The 13795-nt window shown below is 42.2% G+C and overlaps 1 protein-coding gene across 10 annotated transcripts in view; it reads right to left on the bottom strand.

Moving 5' to 3' along the window:
* Positions 1-872: 872 nt before the first annotated feature.
* The window catches only part of INO80D (INO80 complex subunit D), a 62395-nt gene continuing 49472 nt past the window's right edge, over positions 873-13795 (bottom strand). For 9 of the 10 annotated variants that reach the window (XM_061148932.1, XM_061148937.1, XM_061148931.1 and 6 more), the window contains 3 exons: positions 9853-10070; positions 8967-9124; positions 873-7561 (listed from right to left, as the gene is read on the bottom strand). In XM_061148932.1, coding sequence (XP_061004915.1) covers positions 6381-7561; positions 8967-9124; positions 9853-10070 — 1557 coding nt within the window. In that variant the 3' untranslated portion in view covers positions 873-6380. The remainder of the gene's footprint in view (positions 7562-8966; positions 9125-9852; positions 10071-13795) is intronic. The other variant, XM_061148934.1, reaches the window with a different exon arrangement.

Here is a 13795-nt window from a genome sequence, read left to right as displayed (position 1 = left end):
GCAGTAATAAATGGTCTAAAGGCGTTCTACATTTTGAGGCCCCAGGATATCCTTCTATCTTATATATCTGCAAGGTAGCAAAGGATAGCTATACACCTTGACACGGCAGAGATCCAGTGTAAAAAGGTGCTTCACTAGTTTGTTTTGTCCAAAGGAAAAAAAAAAAAAAAAAAAGCTCATATATAATTTTTTAGCTATTAAACACATAGGCAACATAATTCATTACACTCAATACAGCTTTAGTATAAAACTTATAATTTATGAGGTGATGTTAATAGCATAAATTAATATACCTTTTCTCTTAAAATCTACAATAAGTATTCTGAAAGCTCATTGGGGAAGGAAATTTTTAAATAAAAGTTTTAAAGCTGTGCGTGGTGGGAAAGGATTCTGTATGCTGAGGCTGAGACGAGAGCCTGAAGAAGAAGGAGAAGCGTCCCAAGCAAGACACCATGGGCTACGGAACCAAACATTTTCTCTTTCCTGCGCTCTCTCAATGATGAGTCACCTTTAGTTGCTTTTAAAACTAATTTCTTATTTTAAAAACTGCCCTAATTTCCACAAGGAATCCCTGAGACATACTCAACACTATACAGTGAAAAGAATTATCACTGTTGAGAGGAACTGATTCAACCCTTCCGAGCAGGTGAAGACAACATCCTAAGTACCAAACGTTCCCATCCCTTCCAGGCTCATCAGCTGGAGCCAACTGTACTGCAATGACGCAGGGTGGAGTCATGTCAGTGCAAATCAGTCTATTCTCCAAGTAAAAGCAAGGGTGGCATTTAAACTGCATTGGAGCCTTCTGCACTGCACGTTGAAAAGTTTTCCATGGGGAACTTTGGGTCCATACAGAGCTTACTTCAGTGGTCCCCAGCTTAAAAAAAAAAAAAAGAACCAAGTGAAAGGGTTCTCTTGGGCCAGGAGCAGTACAGATCATGCATGTGTGTGTATGCACGTACTTCAGTGCTGGGGGTGGGCTGAGCAAGCAGGCAGAAGGGAAAAACGGAAGGAAAGCTGTGCTCCCCTACTTTGCTAAGAGTGAGACGGTTTCTCTTAGAAGACGGTTTTCCCAGACTGCACTTGAGATCACCACAACGCTGCCATTCAAAGTAGCCAAAGAGTCCCAGGCTTTGGGAACCTGGGGGGAAAAGAGTCATCCCACATTTGCTCTTTCACTCTCTCTCAAATGCCACGTTTCCTTTTGTTTACTCTGTATCACGGTGCAGAGAGAGGGACGCTAACAAAAATCAGAGTAGGAGTAAAAAGAGAGAATTTTTGCTATCTAGAAATAAGGCTAAGTTTGACCCACAATTTTTGCATTAATGACACTGGTTATTAGAAGAGACATAATTACTCTTTTATGTTTTCTTTCCTAATTCACTGATCAGAAAAAAACTTAAAGAGATATTCAAATATATTCTTCACTGATCTCTTATTACACATCTTTTGAAAGACAGTATTATAAAAAAAAAATGCTGCTTTAATTTACTAAACGTGGATTTTGTGTCCCTCCAATATATGATATTGGGCTTCCCTGGTGGCTCAGAGGGTAAAGCATCTGCCTGCAAAGCGGGAGACCCGGGTTTGATCCCTGGGTCACAAAGATCCCCTGGAGCTAAGGAAATGGCAACCCACTCCAGTATTCTTGCCTGGAGAATTCCATGGACGGAGCAGCCTGGTAGGCTACAGCCCACGGGGTCGCAAAGAGTTGGACACGACTGAGCGACTTCACTTCACTTCAATATATGTATGATATGAGAAATCTTTATAAAGTTCAAGGTATTAAGCAGTCACCATATTGTTTTACTTTTCTATAGAATGCCCATTAAAATTTAGTTGTTTTCAATGTATTGAGAGGAGGGGAAAGAAAAAACCTATGTTCTGTCACATATATATTCCCACACTCACCCTTCTCCAATAAATATAATTCTCGGCAGGAAAAAAAATCCTTGGAGCAATGTAGCTGTCTGCGATGAAACATTCGGACTGACTACACTTTCCTCCAGGGAATCCTTTAAATTGCCTCATTAAACTGCAGAATTCTGTTGACCATTTAAACGACCACTGCATTATTTCTATATACACCAGATTAAAAACAGAATTTAATAAAAGTGTTAAAAGAAGTCTAAAGAGGATGAAGAAACCAGAAACTAAATACCTAAACAAATTTTAAAGGAATTTCAAACCTATTAGCTTGAAATGATAGTTTAGTGTTATTAATAGCCTCAGCTCTTTGCAATACCAAACCACAGCAATCTTTTCAACTAACTTGGAGAAAACGGCAACTTGCCTCCCATAAACACTGCGGATCAAGCTACCACCACCATCTCCACCCCACAAGGCAGAGACACAGGAAGGACCGCAGGCAAGTATCAGCGAACTTACAGGATGGGTGTGACCTACACAGGCTCAAAATCTAGTGCCAAATGATAAAAGCCCAATGGTATGGATCAATAGAAAATTTTTTTTCAGATAAGAAGAAAATCACACAGCTAGGGCAGCTGTGTGTATCATGGACACTGTCTTTGTCTCTGTGGATTACGATCACGGACCAAGAGCTCTGATAAGGAAAAGCTTTAGTGTTAGTCACAGAAAATGATGCTGCTTAACTTGTGGTTGAGAGACTGGGCTTCTTTAAGAAATAAATCTTATAAATAATTATTTGGCAAAGATAAAGTATTCGCTTTCTTTAGCCTTAAACCACTCAAGACAATAACTATGATTTTAAGGAGAAGAAATTTTTTTTTCCAACTTTATGTCCATACCTACTCTTTGCTTCTCATTAAATTATACTCTTTTCATGGAGGGACACTAGGCACATCACACTGCCTGCCGACATGAAATTGCTCAGGAAGTCATTTATGAGACAGTTCTAGTTCACATGGTAGGTTACTAGAGAAAAGAATCCTTTGCCATATAAGCTATGTGGTGATAATTAGAAAATTTTTCCATTGCATAGTCTGTCACATGGTGGGTTACATGTAATTGCTATTTACTATTGTGGATTGTTTACTAAGTACATCAGCTACCCAGATGTGCAAATTGCTAAGCCATTTGTACAGAGGAAAATCAATGTCTTAAGTACTTTAACTAAAATAACATTAACAGTTATGTAGAGAGTGTAAAGGAGAAAAACACATCTTTCCTTCGGATGCTATAGATCACAGCCAGTGAGCATTATACATTAGCATGGAATTCAGATTCTCAGAGCACAGAATGTATCCATTAACTGCAGCAAATTTATAAATTGAATCACATTAACACAATCTAACTGGCCTTTATAAATGGTCCCAAAGAACTGCAGAACAGTGAACCTTCTTTGCCACTACTTCTCATGAGCTTAACACTAAAATGAAAGCTAGTATCCACGTAATTAGATAGAACTTTATATAAAATTTGTTTCTGATTCCAGTATTGCCTTATTGGAGCAATAAGTGCTATTTTAAAAGACATTAATTTTCATATTTCTGGAGTAAGATATTTCATTCCTCTCTTTACATGTTAATAGCAAACCCACTACTAAGAGACTAAAATTGCTCCATTAGTTAAAAAAACAACGTAATGGTTATCTCTGGGTTCACAGATGTTCTTCTCTTTCCAAAAAGGGACTCACAAGAAACAGCAAGAGTAAAGTGAATCGCAAGCTCGAATATTTGTTTTGAAGTAGACAAAGTGAGAAGAAAATTTTGTTTTTTTGCTACTTTCTTAAATCTACACGGGTACTTTCTACGGTGCCCTTTCTTCAGCTATTATTGTGGGCATCTACACAAAAACGAATTTACTCAAAAGTTTTTGGTGTGAAGCTGTAACTGGCAACATTCCTGATCATTTCATGCCTCCTTACCAGAAAGCAAGAAAGGGCTTAAAAATGCACAGAAAACAGAAAATTGCAAACAATAAAATGTGCAACTTACTGCAAACTCAGTTTTGATAACTGAAGAATTTTAAGCAGCTACCACAAGGGACAAATTACCAGAAAAATTCAAATCGACATCCCATGACTTTCCTTCACTGTCAAAGAAGGGCTGATAAGAAAGTCAGTGTGTATGTACCACTTTTACCTCAGTAAAAAAGAAAGTCAACGGGCTGCTCTGCTACAACCTGTGATTAGCACACAATGGAGACAGAAGCGAATCACTAGGAATGGACAATTAGCATGTGATGGTTATAATGGGATGTGAAGAGTTCAGTGAACTAAATGACACTTTTGAGCAGAGGTAACTACTCGTAATCATTTCATTACAGTACGTTAAAATTAAAAAGCTTACTAACATAGGTTCACAGGTGAGAAACATTCAAATTATCTGTTCTCACCATTCAGAATAAAAATTTACGGTGCTACCAAATATAATTTTGCTTTGTGACATAATTTTATAATTTAGAAATTTCTCAATCTGCAAAAAAGGCAAAGCTATTAAAAAATAAATCTTCCAATCAATTATCATGATTAAAAAAAAACTAAATATATTATAAACATATTTTTGGCCCACAAAAAGAAAACTTCAATAAATACAAAATAGGGCATATCATGATTTCATACAGTCATGTGACATTTCCCCTCCATAATCTCAGGCACGTAGTATCTGCATAATGCCTGCTGATCACCATCATTCCTTTAAAAAGCAGAGAAAGAAAAGCTTTCAAAAGAAGGGACTGGTTAGAATTAGCATGGCATAAAGAGAAATACATAGAGGAAGTAGGAAAATACACCCAAATCTTTACCTATTGAAAAGGAATTAAGATCAAATATTCCCTGACAAATGAATTATTATATCACATCATTAATAGATATGTTCTCTCTACGCATATTTTAAAATATATATATGTAAATTAGACTAGATTCAGGTATAAATAGCCAATGGTATCTCAAGGGACAGTGAAACTTCTCAGCAAAAGCAGAGAACAGATGCCTTTAAAATCTAGCTCCACCCTTGGGCGGAGGGTGGGGGGTTGGGGAGAAGGCAGGTTACCAAGAAACCTCACATATTCTTTTCATAGTCACCAACTTACTAAACTATCCAATACGATTTTTAACCTTCAAGATCTGGTATTTCAAAAAAATTCCCCAAACTTAAACCTAAATACTTAAAATTATTTTAGAAGTACCAAAGGGTAAGATTTATGTCTAGTTTCCATATTTTGCTTTGAAAGAAAATTTTTAAATGTGTATCCTTCAGATATTACATGTCACTTCACAACTGGTACATTGATTCTACAAATGTCATTAACATTTTACAAACTTTACCAAAGAATCACTACTGTAAACATGAAAAATCCCAAAGCAAAAGATGGATCAAGGAGTTCACAGATCCCATCTCTCCAAACCAATCTTGAACTATCCTGCTTTTCACATCAAAATATTTTCTTTAATTACATCTTGAGAATATATTCCATGGGAAGAGGGATTCAGAAACAAATGCATGTCTAAAAAGGCAATACAACCAACCACCAGACCTCAGAATCGCAGCAACCCTGCAGTCCCTCTGGCCAAGCTCTTCACCACATCCGCAGGGCACTGATGTGAATTCAGCTTTTTGTGTTCTGGGCTAACTTAGCAGGAAAGGGTTGTGCTACTCACGCCCAGACCGTCACCCTCCTCCATTCACCAAGGTCGGTTAACTCAGTGGGAAAGAATGACCAACCTTATTAGGGCTCTGAGATGTGGGAAAGCAGAAGAGACTTCTACTCATTAGGAAATAAGAAAAAAAAAAAAACCACCACCAACAACAATGGGACAGCTGCTTCCTGCCCTGCACAGAAATACACGCGTGGGTGCACACACACACACACAGGCAGTCAAAAGACTAATTCTTTTTCTTTTTAATTAAACATGATCACAATTAGGAATGGAATCCTGGCCTCATGTGGTGTTTGTTGAGCAGTTGGTGCTAAGTCAGAGGCTTGAATCCGCCTCTGCACACCATTTGCCGTCTCTTACACAGAACTCGATGAACAGGCTCATTCTAGCTAGAACCACCTGTGTAAAGACCTGGTATCAGAATGGAAAGCATTGATCTGCAATACTAGGAAATAGTAAAGGGCACTGGTAATCTGAGGTATCTTCCACTTCTAGGACTTGCTGCTGAAAGTCGATTCTATCCAGTCACTGTGCTGAGCCGCTAAGGAAACCATTGGGGGGAGGGTGGACCCGCCAGGAGGGAAGGAGCACCAGTGCCAAGGAGCACATGTGAACACTGAAGCGAGGTCCACCGCAGGGGAGCTTGTTTTAACTGGAAAGGGGCAGTTCTCCTCTAGTCCCCGTCTGTTATGTTTAAAATCTTCTTTAGGAAAAATGGGAGAGGGGGGCGGGTGATAAAGAGGGAAAGGAAGATAGAAAACACCAGGTTCCCCACCTGCCTGCAAACACACAGACACGCTCAGTTAGGGGAGGTGAAGGGCGAGGACGCGTTGTTGGTACTTGTAGCTGTGGCACCGGTTACTGTGAAGCCTGTGGGAGGCGCTATCGAGCTGTGGCTGGGCTGCAGGTCCTTGGGAATGCCACTGTGAGAACTCAGCTGGTGGCCGAAGGCTGCGCTGAACTGAGGGAGTTGCTGCTTGGGGGAGGTGGAGGCCAGCAGCTCAGCGGAGGGCCCCATGCCGCTGAAGCTGGTCTGCGGCAACCCCGGCAGCACGCTGGAGCTGCTGGGGGTCACGGTGGCGAAGGCAGGCTGTGTGGTCTCTGAGTTCGAAGTGGTGGGCGGCGTGGAGAGGGACGTGGAGAGAAGGTGCCCGTCGGCGACGAGGAGGTTGCTGAACGGAGAGGGGTCTCCGAGGCTGACGGGGAGATTGCCCCAGTGAGTTCTGGGGTTCACGACCCCTCCGAGTGGCACCTCGAGTGGCGTCGGGAGCAAGTGCGGCGCCATGACGGGCATCTCGGCTGAGAAGGTAGCTGCCATGTTGTCGCCAGAGTAAGATGTCGTGTGGGGAGAGGTGATGTGGTCGCTGTAGGGAGACGGCACGTGCTCGCTGTCGTAATGGCTTCCAGGGGGCGAGGAGTGTGAGTGATCACTGCTGTATTGCTGTCGTGAGGTGATTAGGTCATCTGCCTTGCTCAGCAGCTGGGCAGGATGTGGCCTCTGGGAGGCATGGCTGCCATCATGAAGTCCATGAAACTGTCCTGGGAAGGCTCTCTCCCCAAGGGCACTCTGGCTCATCAGAGTGGCAGAAGTAAGGCCGACGCTGGCGGGGGCAGAGAACTGCCCCTGGATCTGCCCTGCCAGGGGTGTAGGTGGGTTAGACAAGGTAGCCGAACGGAGCAGGCTCTCATCCAGCTCTAGGCTAGAGAAGTTGTCGTGGACTATACGCCCGTTCAGCAGCTCCCCCAGGTCCGTGTTGACCTCTCGGCTCAAGGACGGGATCCCCGACGCGCCCGTCCCCGTGGAGAACACCCCTATTCCTCTGTCTGACAGCTCCTGGACCGGCACACCATCTGACTGGGTGAGCACCCCAATGGTACTCAGGCACTCGAGAGAAGTCACGGCCTGCAAGGCCCGTTCAAGTTCCTCGGCCTCTTCGGTGGTGGGGAGGAGGTCTCCGTTCTTTCCTGGGTGAACAAGAGCTATCGACAAGTCAGCGGGGCTTCCACCATCCTGACCACGAAAACCACACACTGGAACTATCTGTCACGACATTCTACTAAGGACCGGGTTGGAGGGCAAGAGGGACATGTGCACAGCAGGACAGGCGGGCCTGAACCACATCTTCGGATCACGGACATCACTCTCAGAGCCACCTCAGCAGTGTTCAGTGCTCAGGCATCTAAGGATTACCTATTCAAAACCCGGGGTGACTCTCTGATTACAGGCATGTTTTTACCCAAAGTTATACTAAGATGTTAAAAGAGAAAACCTATCAGTCGGTTCACATTTGAGACAAAAGGCTGTGCAGGAGGAGCCCAGTTAGCTCTTCTGCTCTTGGGCTGTTTCAGCTGGAGGGACAGCCATGAACCCAGATCACAGAACTCACACATATATCTCAGCACAAAAGCAAGCGCTCGGCTCACTTCGTTGGTTACCTTTTCCCACGTTTCTGTGTTACTCTCTGCTCCTCCCCTCTCACATGTCTCCCATTTCTAAGGAATTTTCATAAAATGGAAGCTACACTGATTTTCTTTCTAATATCAAAAAATTTGTTAGGAATTGGAGTAATCACCGTAAAAATATCCAGTTTTTAATGGTGAAGGAAACATTCTCAGAGTAGAAAAGATTTCCCTTGAAAGCACTAAACAGTTGGTGGGGTTAAGCAAACTTTGTTGTGAAAAAGTGCACTTCAACTGAAATACAGGGTGGGGTATCAAAAGGAAGACAAGTTCTGAAAAGTTCAATAAACTCAAGTTTAAAATGTCTTTATTCAAAAATAAACTAAAGTAGGGGCATTCCCTGGCGGTCCAGTGATTAGGACTCAGCGCTTTCACTGCCATGACCCCTGGTCAAGGAAGTAAGATCCCACATGCCATGCAATGTAGTCAAAAAGAAAAGGTTAGAAAATAAACAAACTAAAATTACTGATTTTGGGCTTCCCTTGTGGCTCAGTTGCAATACAGGAGACCCGAGTTCAATCCCTGGGTCAGAAAGATCCCTTGAAGAAGGGAATGGCAATACACTTCAGTGTTCTTGCCTGGAGAATTCCATGGACAGAGAAGCCTGGTGGGCTACAGTCCAGGGGGTTGCAAGAATTGGACTCAATTTAGCGACTAAACCACCACCACCAACACCACCACTCATTTTAAAGGAATAACATTATAAACCTAGCTATCAAACCTACTGATTTACTAACCCTATATTATCATTAAAAAAAAAAATGTATACCTTCTAAAGAGACTAAAACAGCTTCAGCACTTTATATTTTCTGTCCACATTACATGTGAGGAGGAATACTTTGGACACATTTTAAAAAAACTATTTCCCTTTTTAAAAAAATTCATTTGAAAAACCAGTTTTCTTGAATCAAAATACTGACCGTACCTTCAAAAAAATCGAAATCTTGTAAGTCATCAGGTAGCCGTGGAAGGACATCAGAGAAGTCCTCCTGGTTCAATTCCAAGTCGTTTGGAATGTCGGTGATCTCATTGGCAATGTCATCCGGCAACTCATCAGCGCTCAGCTCCGGTGTGGATGGGCTCCTGGGGAAGATGACATGGTTGGCCCACCACTCCCACTTTACCTTCACACCAAGTCACCGGAAGCAGAAATGGAAAATCCTAACTCAAAATAATCTCCTCGCCTACTTTAAGATCTGAAACCAGAATGGCAGACCTCACCATATGCAGTCACATATTTCTGCAACTTTTCACCCATGTATTAAGAGAAGGAAACCATTTTGAGATACTATTTTTACTGCAAATTAGTAGAATGAATTGCAATTTGGTGTACTAGTAGAATGAATTACAATCTGGTCTATCAAGTGTGTCTTACTACTTTCTGGTAGAATTTTAAATCTGGTCAAAATAATTTTTAAGAAAAGATGAAAGAGATAAAATTGAAATTTGCAGCTGAAACAGAGTCATCATTCATCGGGTCAAAATGCTTACCCCTGTCAAAATTAATAATGCATCACATTTCTGATGGAATGTTTCTGTTGGAACATATATGCAATTTCTGTTGAAACAGAAAAATCTGAGAATAGACAATTAAACTCCCCAAATCAGCATCTGCTCTCTTGGGTTTTAATCAAAAACTTTACTTCAGATCTAAACATGTCAGGTATCTGGTAAAAATCCTACTGGAAACTAGAGTCTAGGCTGATACACCACAGGGTGCCTCTAGCCTACTTCCAACAGGAAAGGAAGCCGATGTTCTGAGAACAATCAGAACACATAAAGGAGACGTGAGCCCTGGCGCAGTCACTGACCGCATGTGGGAGGCCTCCACTGGCAGTGAGACGCTGGTGGGCATGCTGAGGTTCCCCTGGGGGACTGCAGGGGGGATGGGCTTCTGGGGTCGACGAGGTCCACGCCTTCTCTTCTTCTTGTGTTTTTTGGTAAGTGCAGGAGGCTTGGTTTTTTTCCTGGGTTTCCTCTGCTGCTGGTGCTGAACTTTACGGGAGCTATCTCCTCTCAAGAAATTATCCTTTGGAATGAATAAACAGGTATTTTTAAACTCAGATTATTTGGGAAAAAGCAAACTGCTATCTGAGAAACATACTTATATCTCTTATTATTTTATACAGTGCCCCAAACTGTGTATAACAATAATTAAATGAATAAGAAATTCATTTTAAAATTTAATTCACATCAATTCAATATATACATAAAGCTCATTCCACACTTATAGGCATTGTCACAGGTGCTGTAGTATAAAAGAACTGAATAAAACTTGATTTGCGCTCCAAGGGAACTTACTTGGTATCCCATGGGAGAAACATGAATATGAGTATACGTAAATACTATAGGAAAAACTGGGCGATGATGATGTAAATACCGTCTAGGGTATGCAAATGGAAAATTCATTATCTGTAGTTATGTGGGATTAAACGATAAACAGGACTTTCTGTCGTTGGGATAAGGGGGAAGATCACTCTAAGCTAAAGGAAATAGCACAAATGAGACAAAAAGGACAGCAAATAACTGGGTATAGACTGTTGCTTGGGGATATGATGGAGGGTCAGATATAAAAGTCAGCTGTAAGGAAGTCTGGCACCAGATCCCGCATCACTCTGAATACTCTGCTCAGGATTTTAAACTTCATTTTATAGGCAATGGGGAATGATTTTTGATGACAGCAGACATTTTTAAAAGGATTAACTGGGCTTCCCCGATGGTACAGTGGATAAAAATCCGCCTGCCAATTCAGGAGACATTGGTTCGATCCCTGGTCTGGGAACATCCCACATGCTGTGGAGCACAACTAAGCCTATGAGCCACAACTACCGACCTGCGCTCCAGAACCTGCGAGCTGCAACTACTGAAGCCCATGTGTGTTACAGCCTGGGCACCACAACAAGAGTGTAGCCCCTGCTCTGCACAACAAGAGAAAGACTGTGTGCAGCAACGAAGACCCAGCGCAGCCAAAAAATGATAGGAATGATAATAAAAGGATTAACTATCCTGGTAGTAGCAACGTAAATGAATAAAGAGAAGAGGTAAGTGAGTGAAGGCAAAAATTCCCATCAGAGGGCGATTTCAACAGATATTAGAAGATAAACAGCGGAGGGCAAAGTGAGCAAGAACAGAAAAGCAAGGGCTTGCTGAGAGAGAATCCTCACCATATGACAGCTGCGTGGAAGTGGTGAGGATGAGGGGAAGATAGAACTCTCAAGTGTTTCTAGAGTTTCTAGTTGAGGTGATTGTTAGGTGAGGATGCTGTTCGTGGGATACAGAACGCAGCAGAATAAACAGAATCAGAGTTGAGGAATTCAGCTGGGCTCACAGATGGTTTGAGGTGTGAAGATGGCCGGGGGCAGCAGGAGAAAATTGAGTCTGGTGCGCAGCAGGCAAGAAAGGGATGGAGGTGTAGACTCGAGAGTCGCGACACAGTGGGAGTCCTTCAGATAATTCACGTGGACCAGGGTGACAAGGTAAAGAGAGAAGACAGTGGGGGACACAGCTTTGTGAAACTGCTGCAGTTAAGTGAGGAGGGAAAGGAAGAAGAACCAGCAAGAACAAGAAACTTACAATATAACTAGCTTTCTTCAGTTAGTACCCTTAAACCTGAATACGGTATTTCATCAATTCCCAGATGTACATTTTACTATCTCTGCAGTTGGGGAGCATTTTACAAGAATGGCATATCATTATCTCTGTCAGCCAGGTGATGGTCATTATAGCTGGTGCTGCCTACATGTTCAAAGTTGGTAATAGCTCTCTGTACTCTTCCTTGTTTGAACTGAGGTTTGCGCACTGCTGGTTTTACATGTAGAGGAAAAACATGGGTATGCAGAAAGGCAAAGAAGAAGCAGGGTAGAAAATTGTTATTAGCGAAGCAAATATTCATTGTTAAAGAACCGACCACAATCCCCACCACTACCTTTTTTTTTTTTTTTGCAAAGCAACAACCAAATGAGAAAGGAAAATAATCACAAAGAGAACAAAGCTATGTTATATACAAAGCAGATGTTATATACTGCCTTTCACACATCAAGAATTAGCTGAAATCAGGAGTGAAATAGAAGATAAAAATATTTATGTCTGTCTAAGTCTAAAAAAACTATTTTTATAAGTATAAAATAAAAATTTTAAGTGATAAGCAATGCACTGTGCAACATTTTTTCCATCTTGGTGATATATAAAATAACTGTGGTTTCTATGATTGATGTCACCTTTGAGTTGATAAGTTCAGTAATAACTTTTATAACCAAATACATTAAAAGATCTGAAGACTAATAATTGTCAGTAGCAACAAACATACTCAAAGCAAGAAAGAATAAAATTAAGCATAAATCCAAGACATCTAAAAGAAGTCTAATCCCAGCCAAATACCTGAATCCAACACAATTACAAACTCAAAAGTCACAAACTTAGAAAACAACAGAAGACAGGCTGCTTTCCAGCCTCTGTAATTCCTTTTGGTTCAACACTTGATGTCTACATTTTTTATGCCCACTATGCAGTGAATAAGCAGCTGCCAGTCCCCACCAGGCGCTGGCATGCACTCCAGGATCTCCCTCTAGGACCAGTGCACGTCTTGAATATGAGGAAGTCAGAGAGATCTAGTTAAAAATATACAAGCCCTACTAGTTCTGGTTCTAGGCTTCTTCCTTACTCTTCTAAGCTTATGCTGTGTATCCTGGCAACACGCCACACAGAACCGCCCGTGACCGAGGCCCCGCCTGGCTCTTGCTACCCCCTTACTCGGCTCCTCCAGAAAGCCTGTGAGCACCTGTGTCCTGGAGGCATTCCTAAAGCCAACTGCTCCTTCACCTACGCTATTTACGAACACTTCACTAGTGTTCACAGTCGGAACAGCGTACTTGACTGTCCCCTTCTATGAATATTTCTCTGCAGGACAACAGCCCATTTAGTACCTTACCTTCTGTTCTACAAGCTCCTCCCTGTTGAATACAATGTTCTGTCTGCCAGCCTGGACCTCGTATAGCTTGAGTCTCTTCTACCAAATGGCTGTCCCACCCAGTGGCTGAGTCTAGTTCAGAATCTGCCCCCACCCCACAAGCCATGTGCCTACCAATAATTTATTCAACAATTACTTATGGAGTATCTTTGCTCTAAGCACTGCAGATACAGCAATAAACAACAACATTCCTGCCTTTGTGAAGTTTACATTCTAGTAGGGGGATTCAGAAAATAAACGAATTAATAAATAACGTTAGGTAAATACAAATGTTAGGAAGGAAAATAGGTAGGGTATGAAGATTCCCTGGTGGCCCAATGGTAAAGAACTTGCCTGCCAATGCAGGAGACTTGGGTTTGATCCCTGGTTTGAGAAGATCCCCTGGTGAAGGAAATGGCAATCCACGCCAGTATTCTTGCCTGGGCGTCCCTGATAGCTCAGTTGGTAAAGAATCAGCCTGCAATGCAGGAGACCCCGGTTCGATTCCTGGGTCACGAAGATCCACTGGAGAAGGGATACACTACCCACTCCAGTATTCTTGGGCTTCCCCTATGACTCAGCTGGTAAAGAATCCACCTGCAATGCGGGAGACCTGCGTTCAATCCCTGGATTGGGAAGAATCCCTGGAGAAGGGAAAGGCTACCCACTCCAGTATTCTGGCCTGGAGAATGAAATGAAGGAGTGAGACATGGAGAATTTGGGAAAAGAACATTCCAGGAAAAGACAAAAACAAGTACAAAGCCCCTGAGATGGGAGCGTGCTGTGCTGTGCCGAGTTGCTCAGTCATG

Source organism: Dama dama, chromosome 8 (genome assembly GCF_033118175.1).
Source record: "Dama dama isolate Ldn47 chromosome 8, ASM3311817v1, whole genome shotgun sequence".
In the NCBI taxonomy this organism is placed as follows: domain Eukaryota; kingdom Metazoa; phylum Chordata; class Mammalia; order Artiodactyla; family Cervidae; genus Dama; species Dama dama.
The sequence above is the reverse complement of the archived record's forward strand: the minus strand, read 5'-3'. Positions and strand labels throughout refer to the sequence as shown.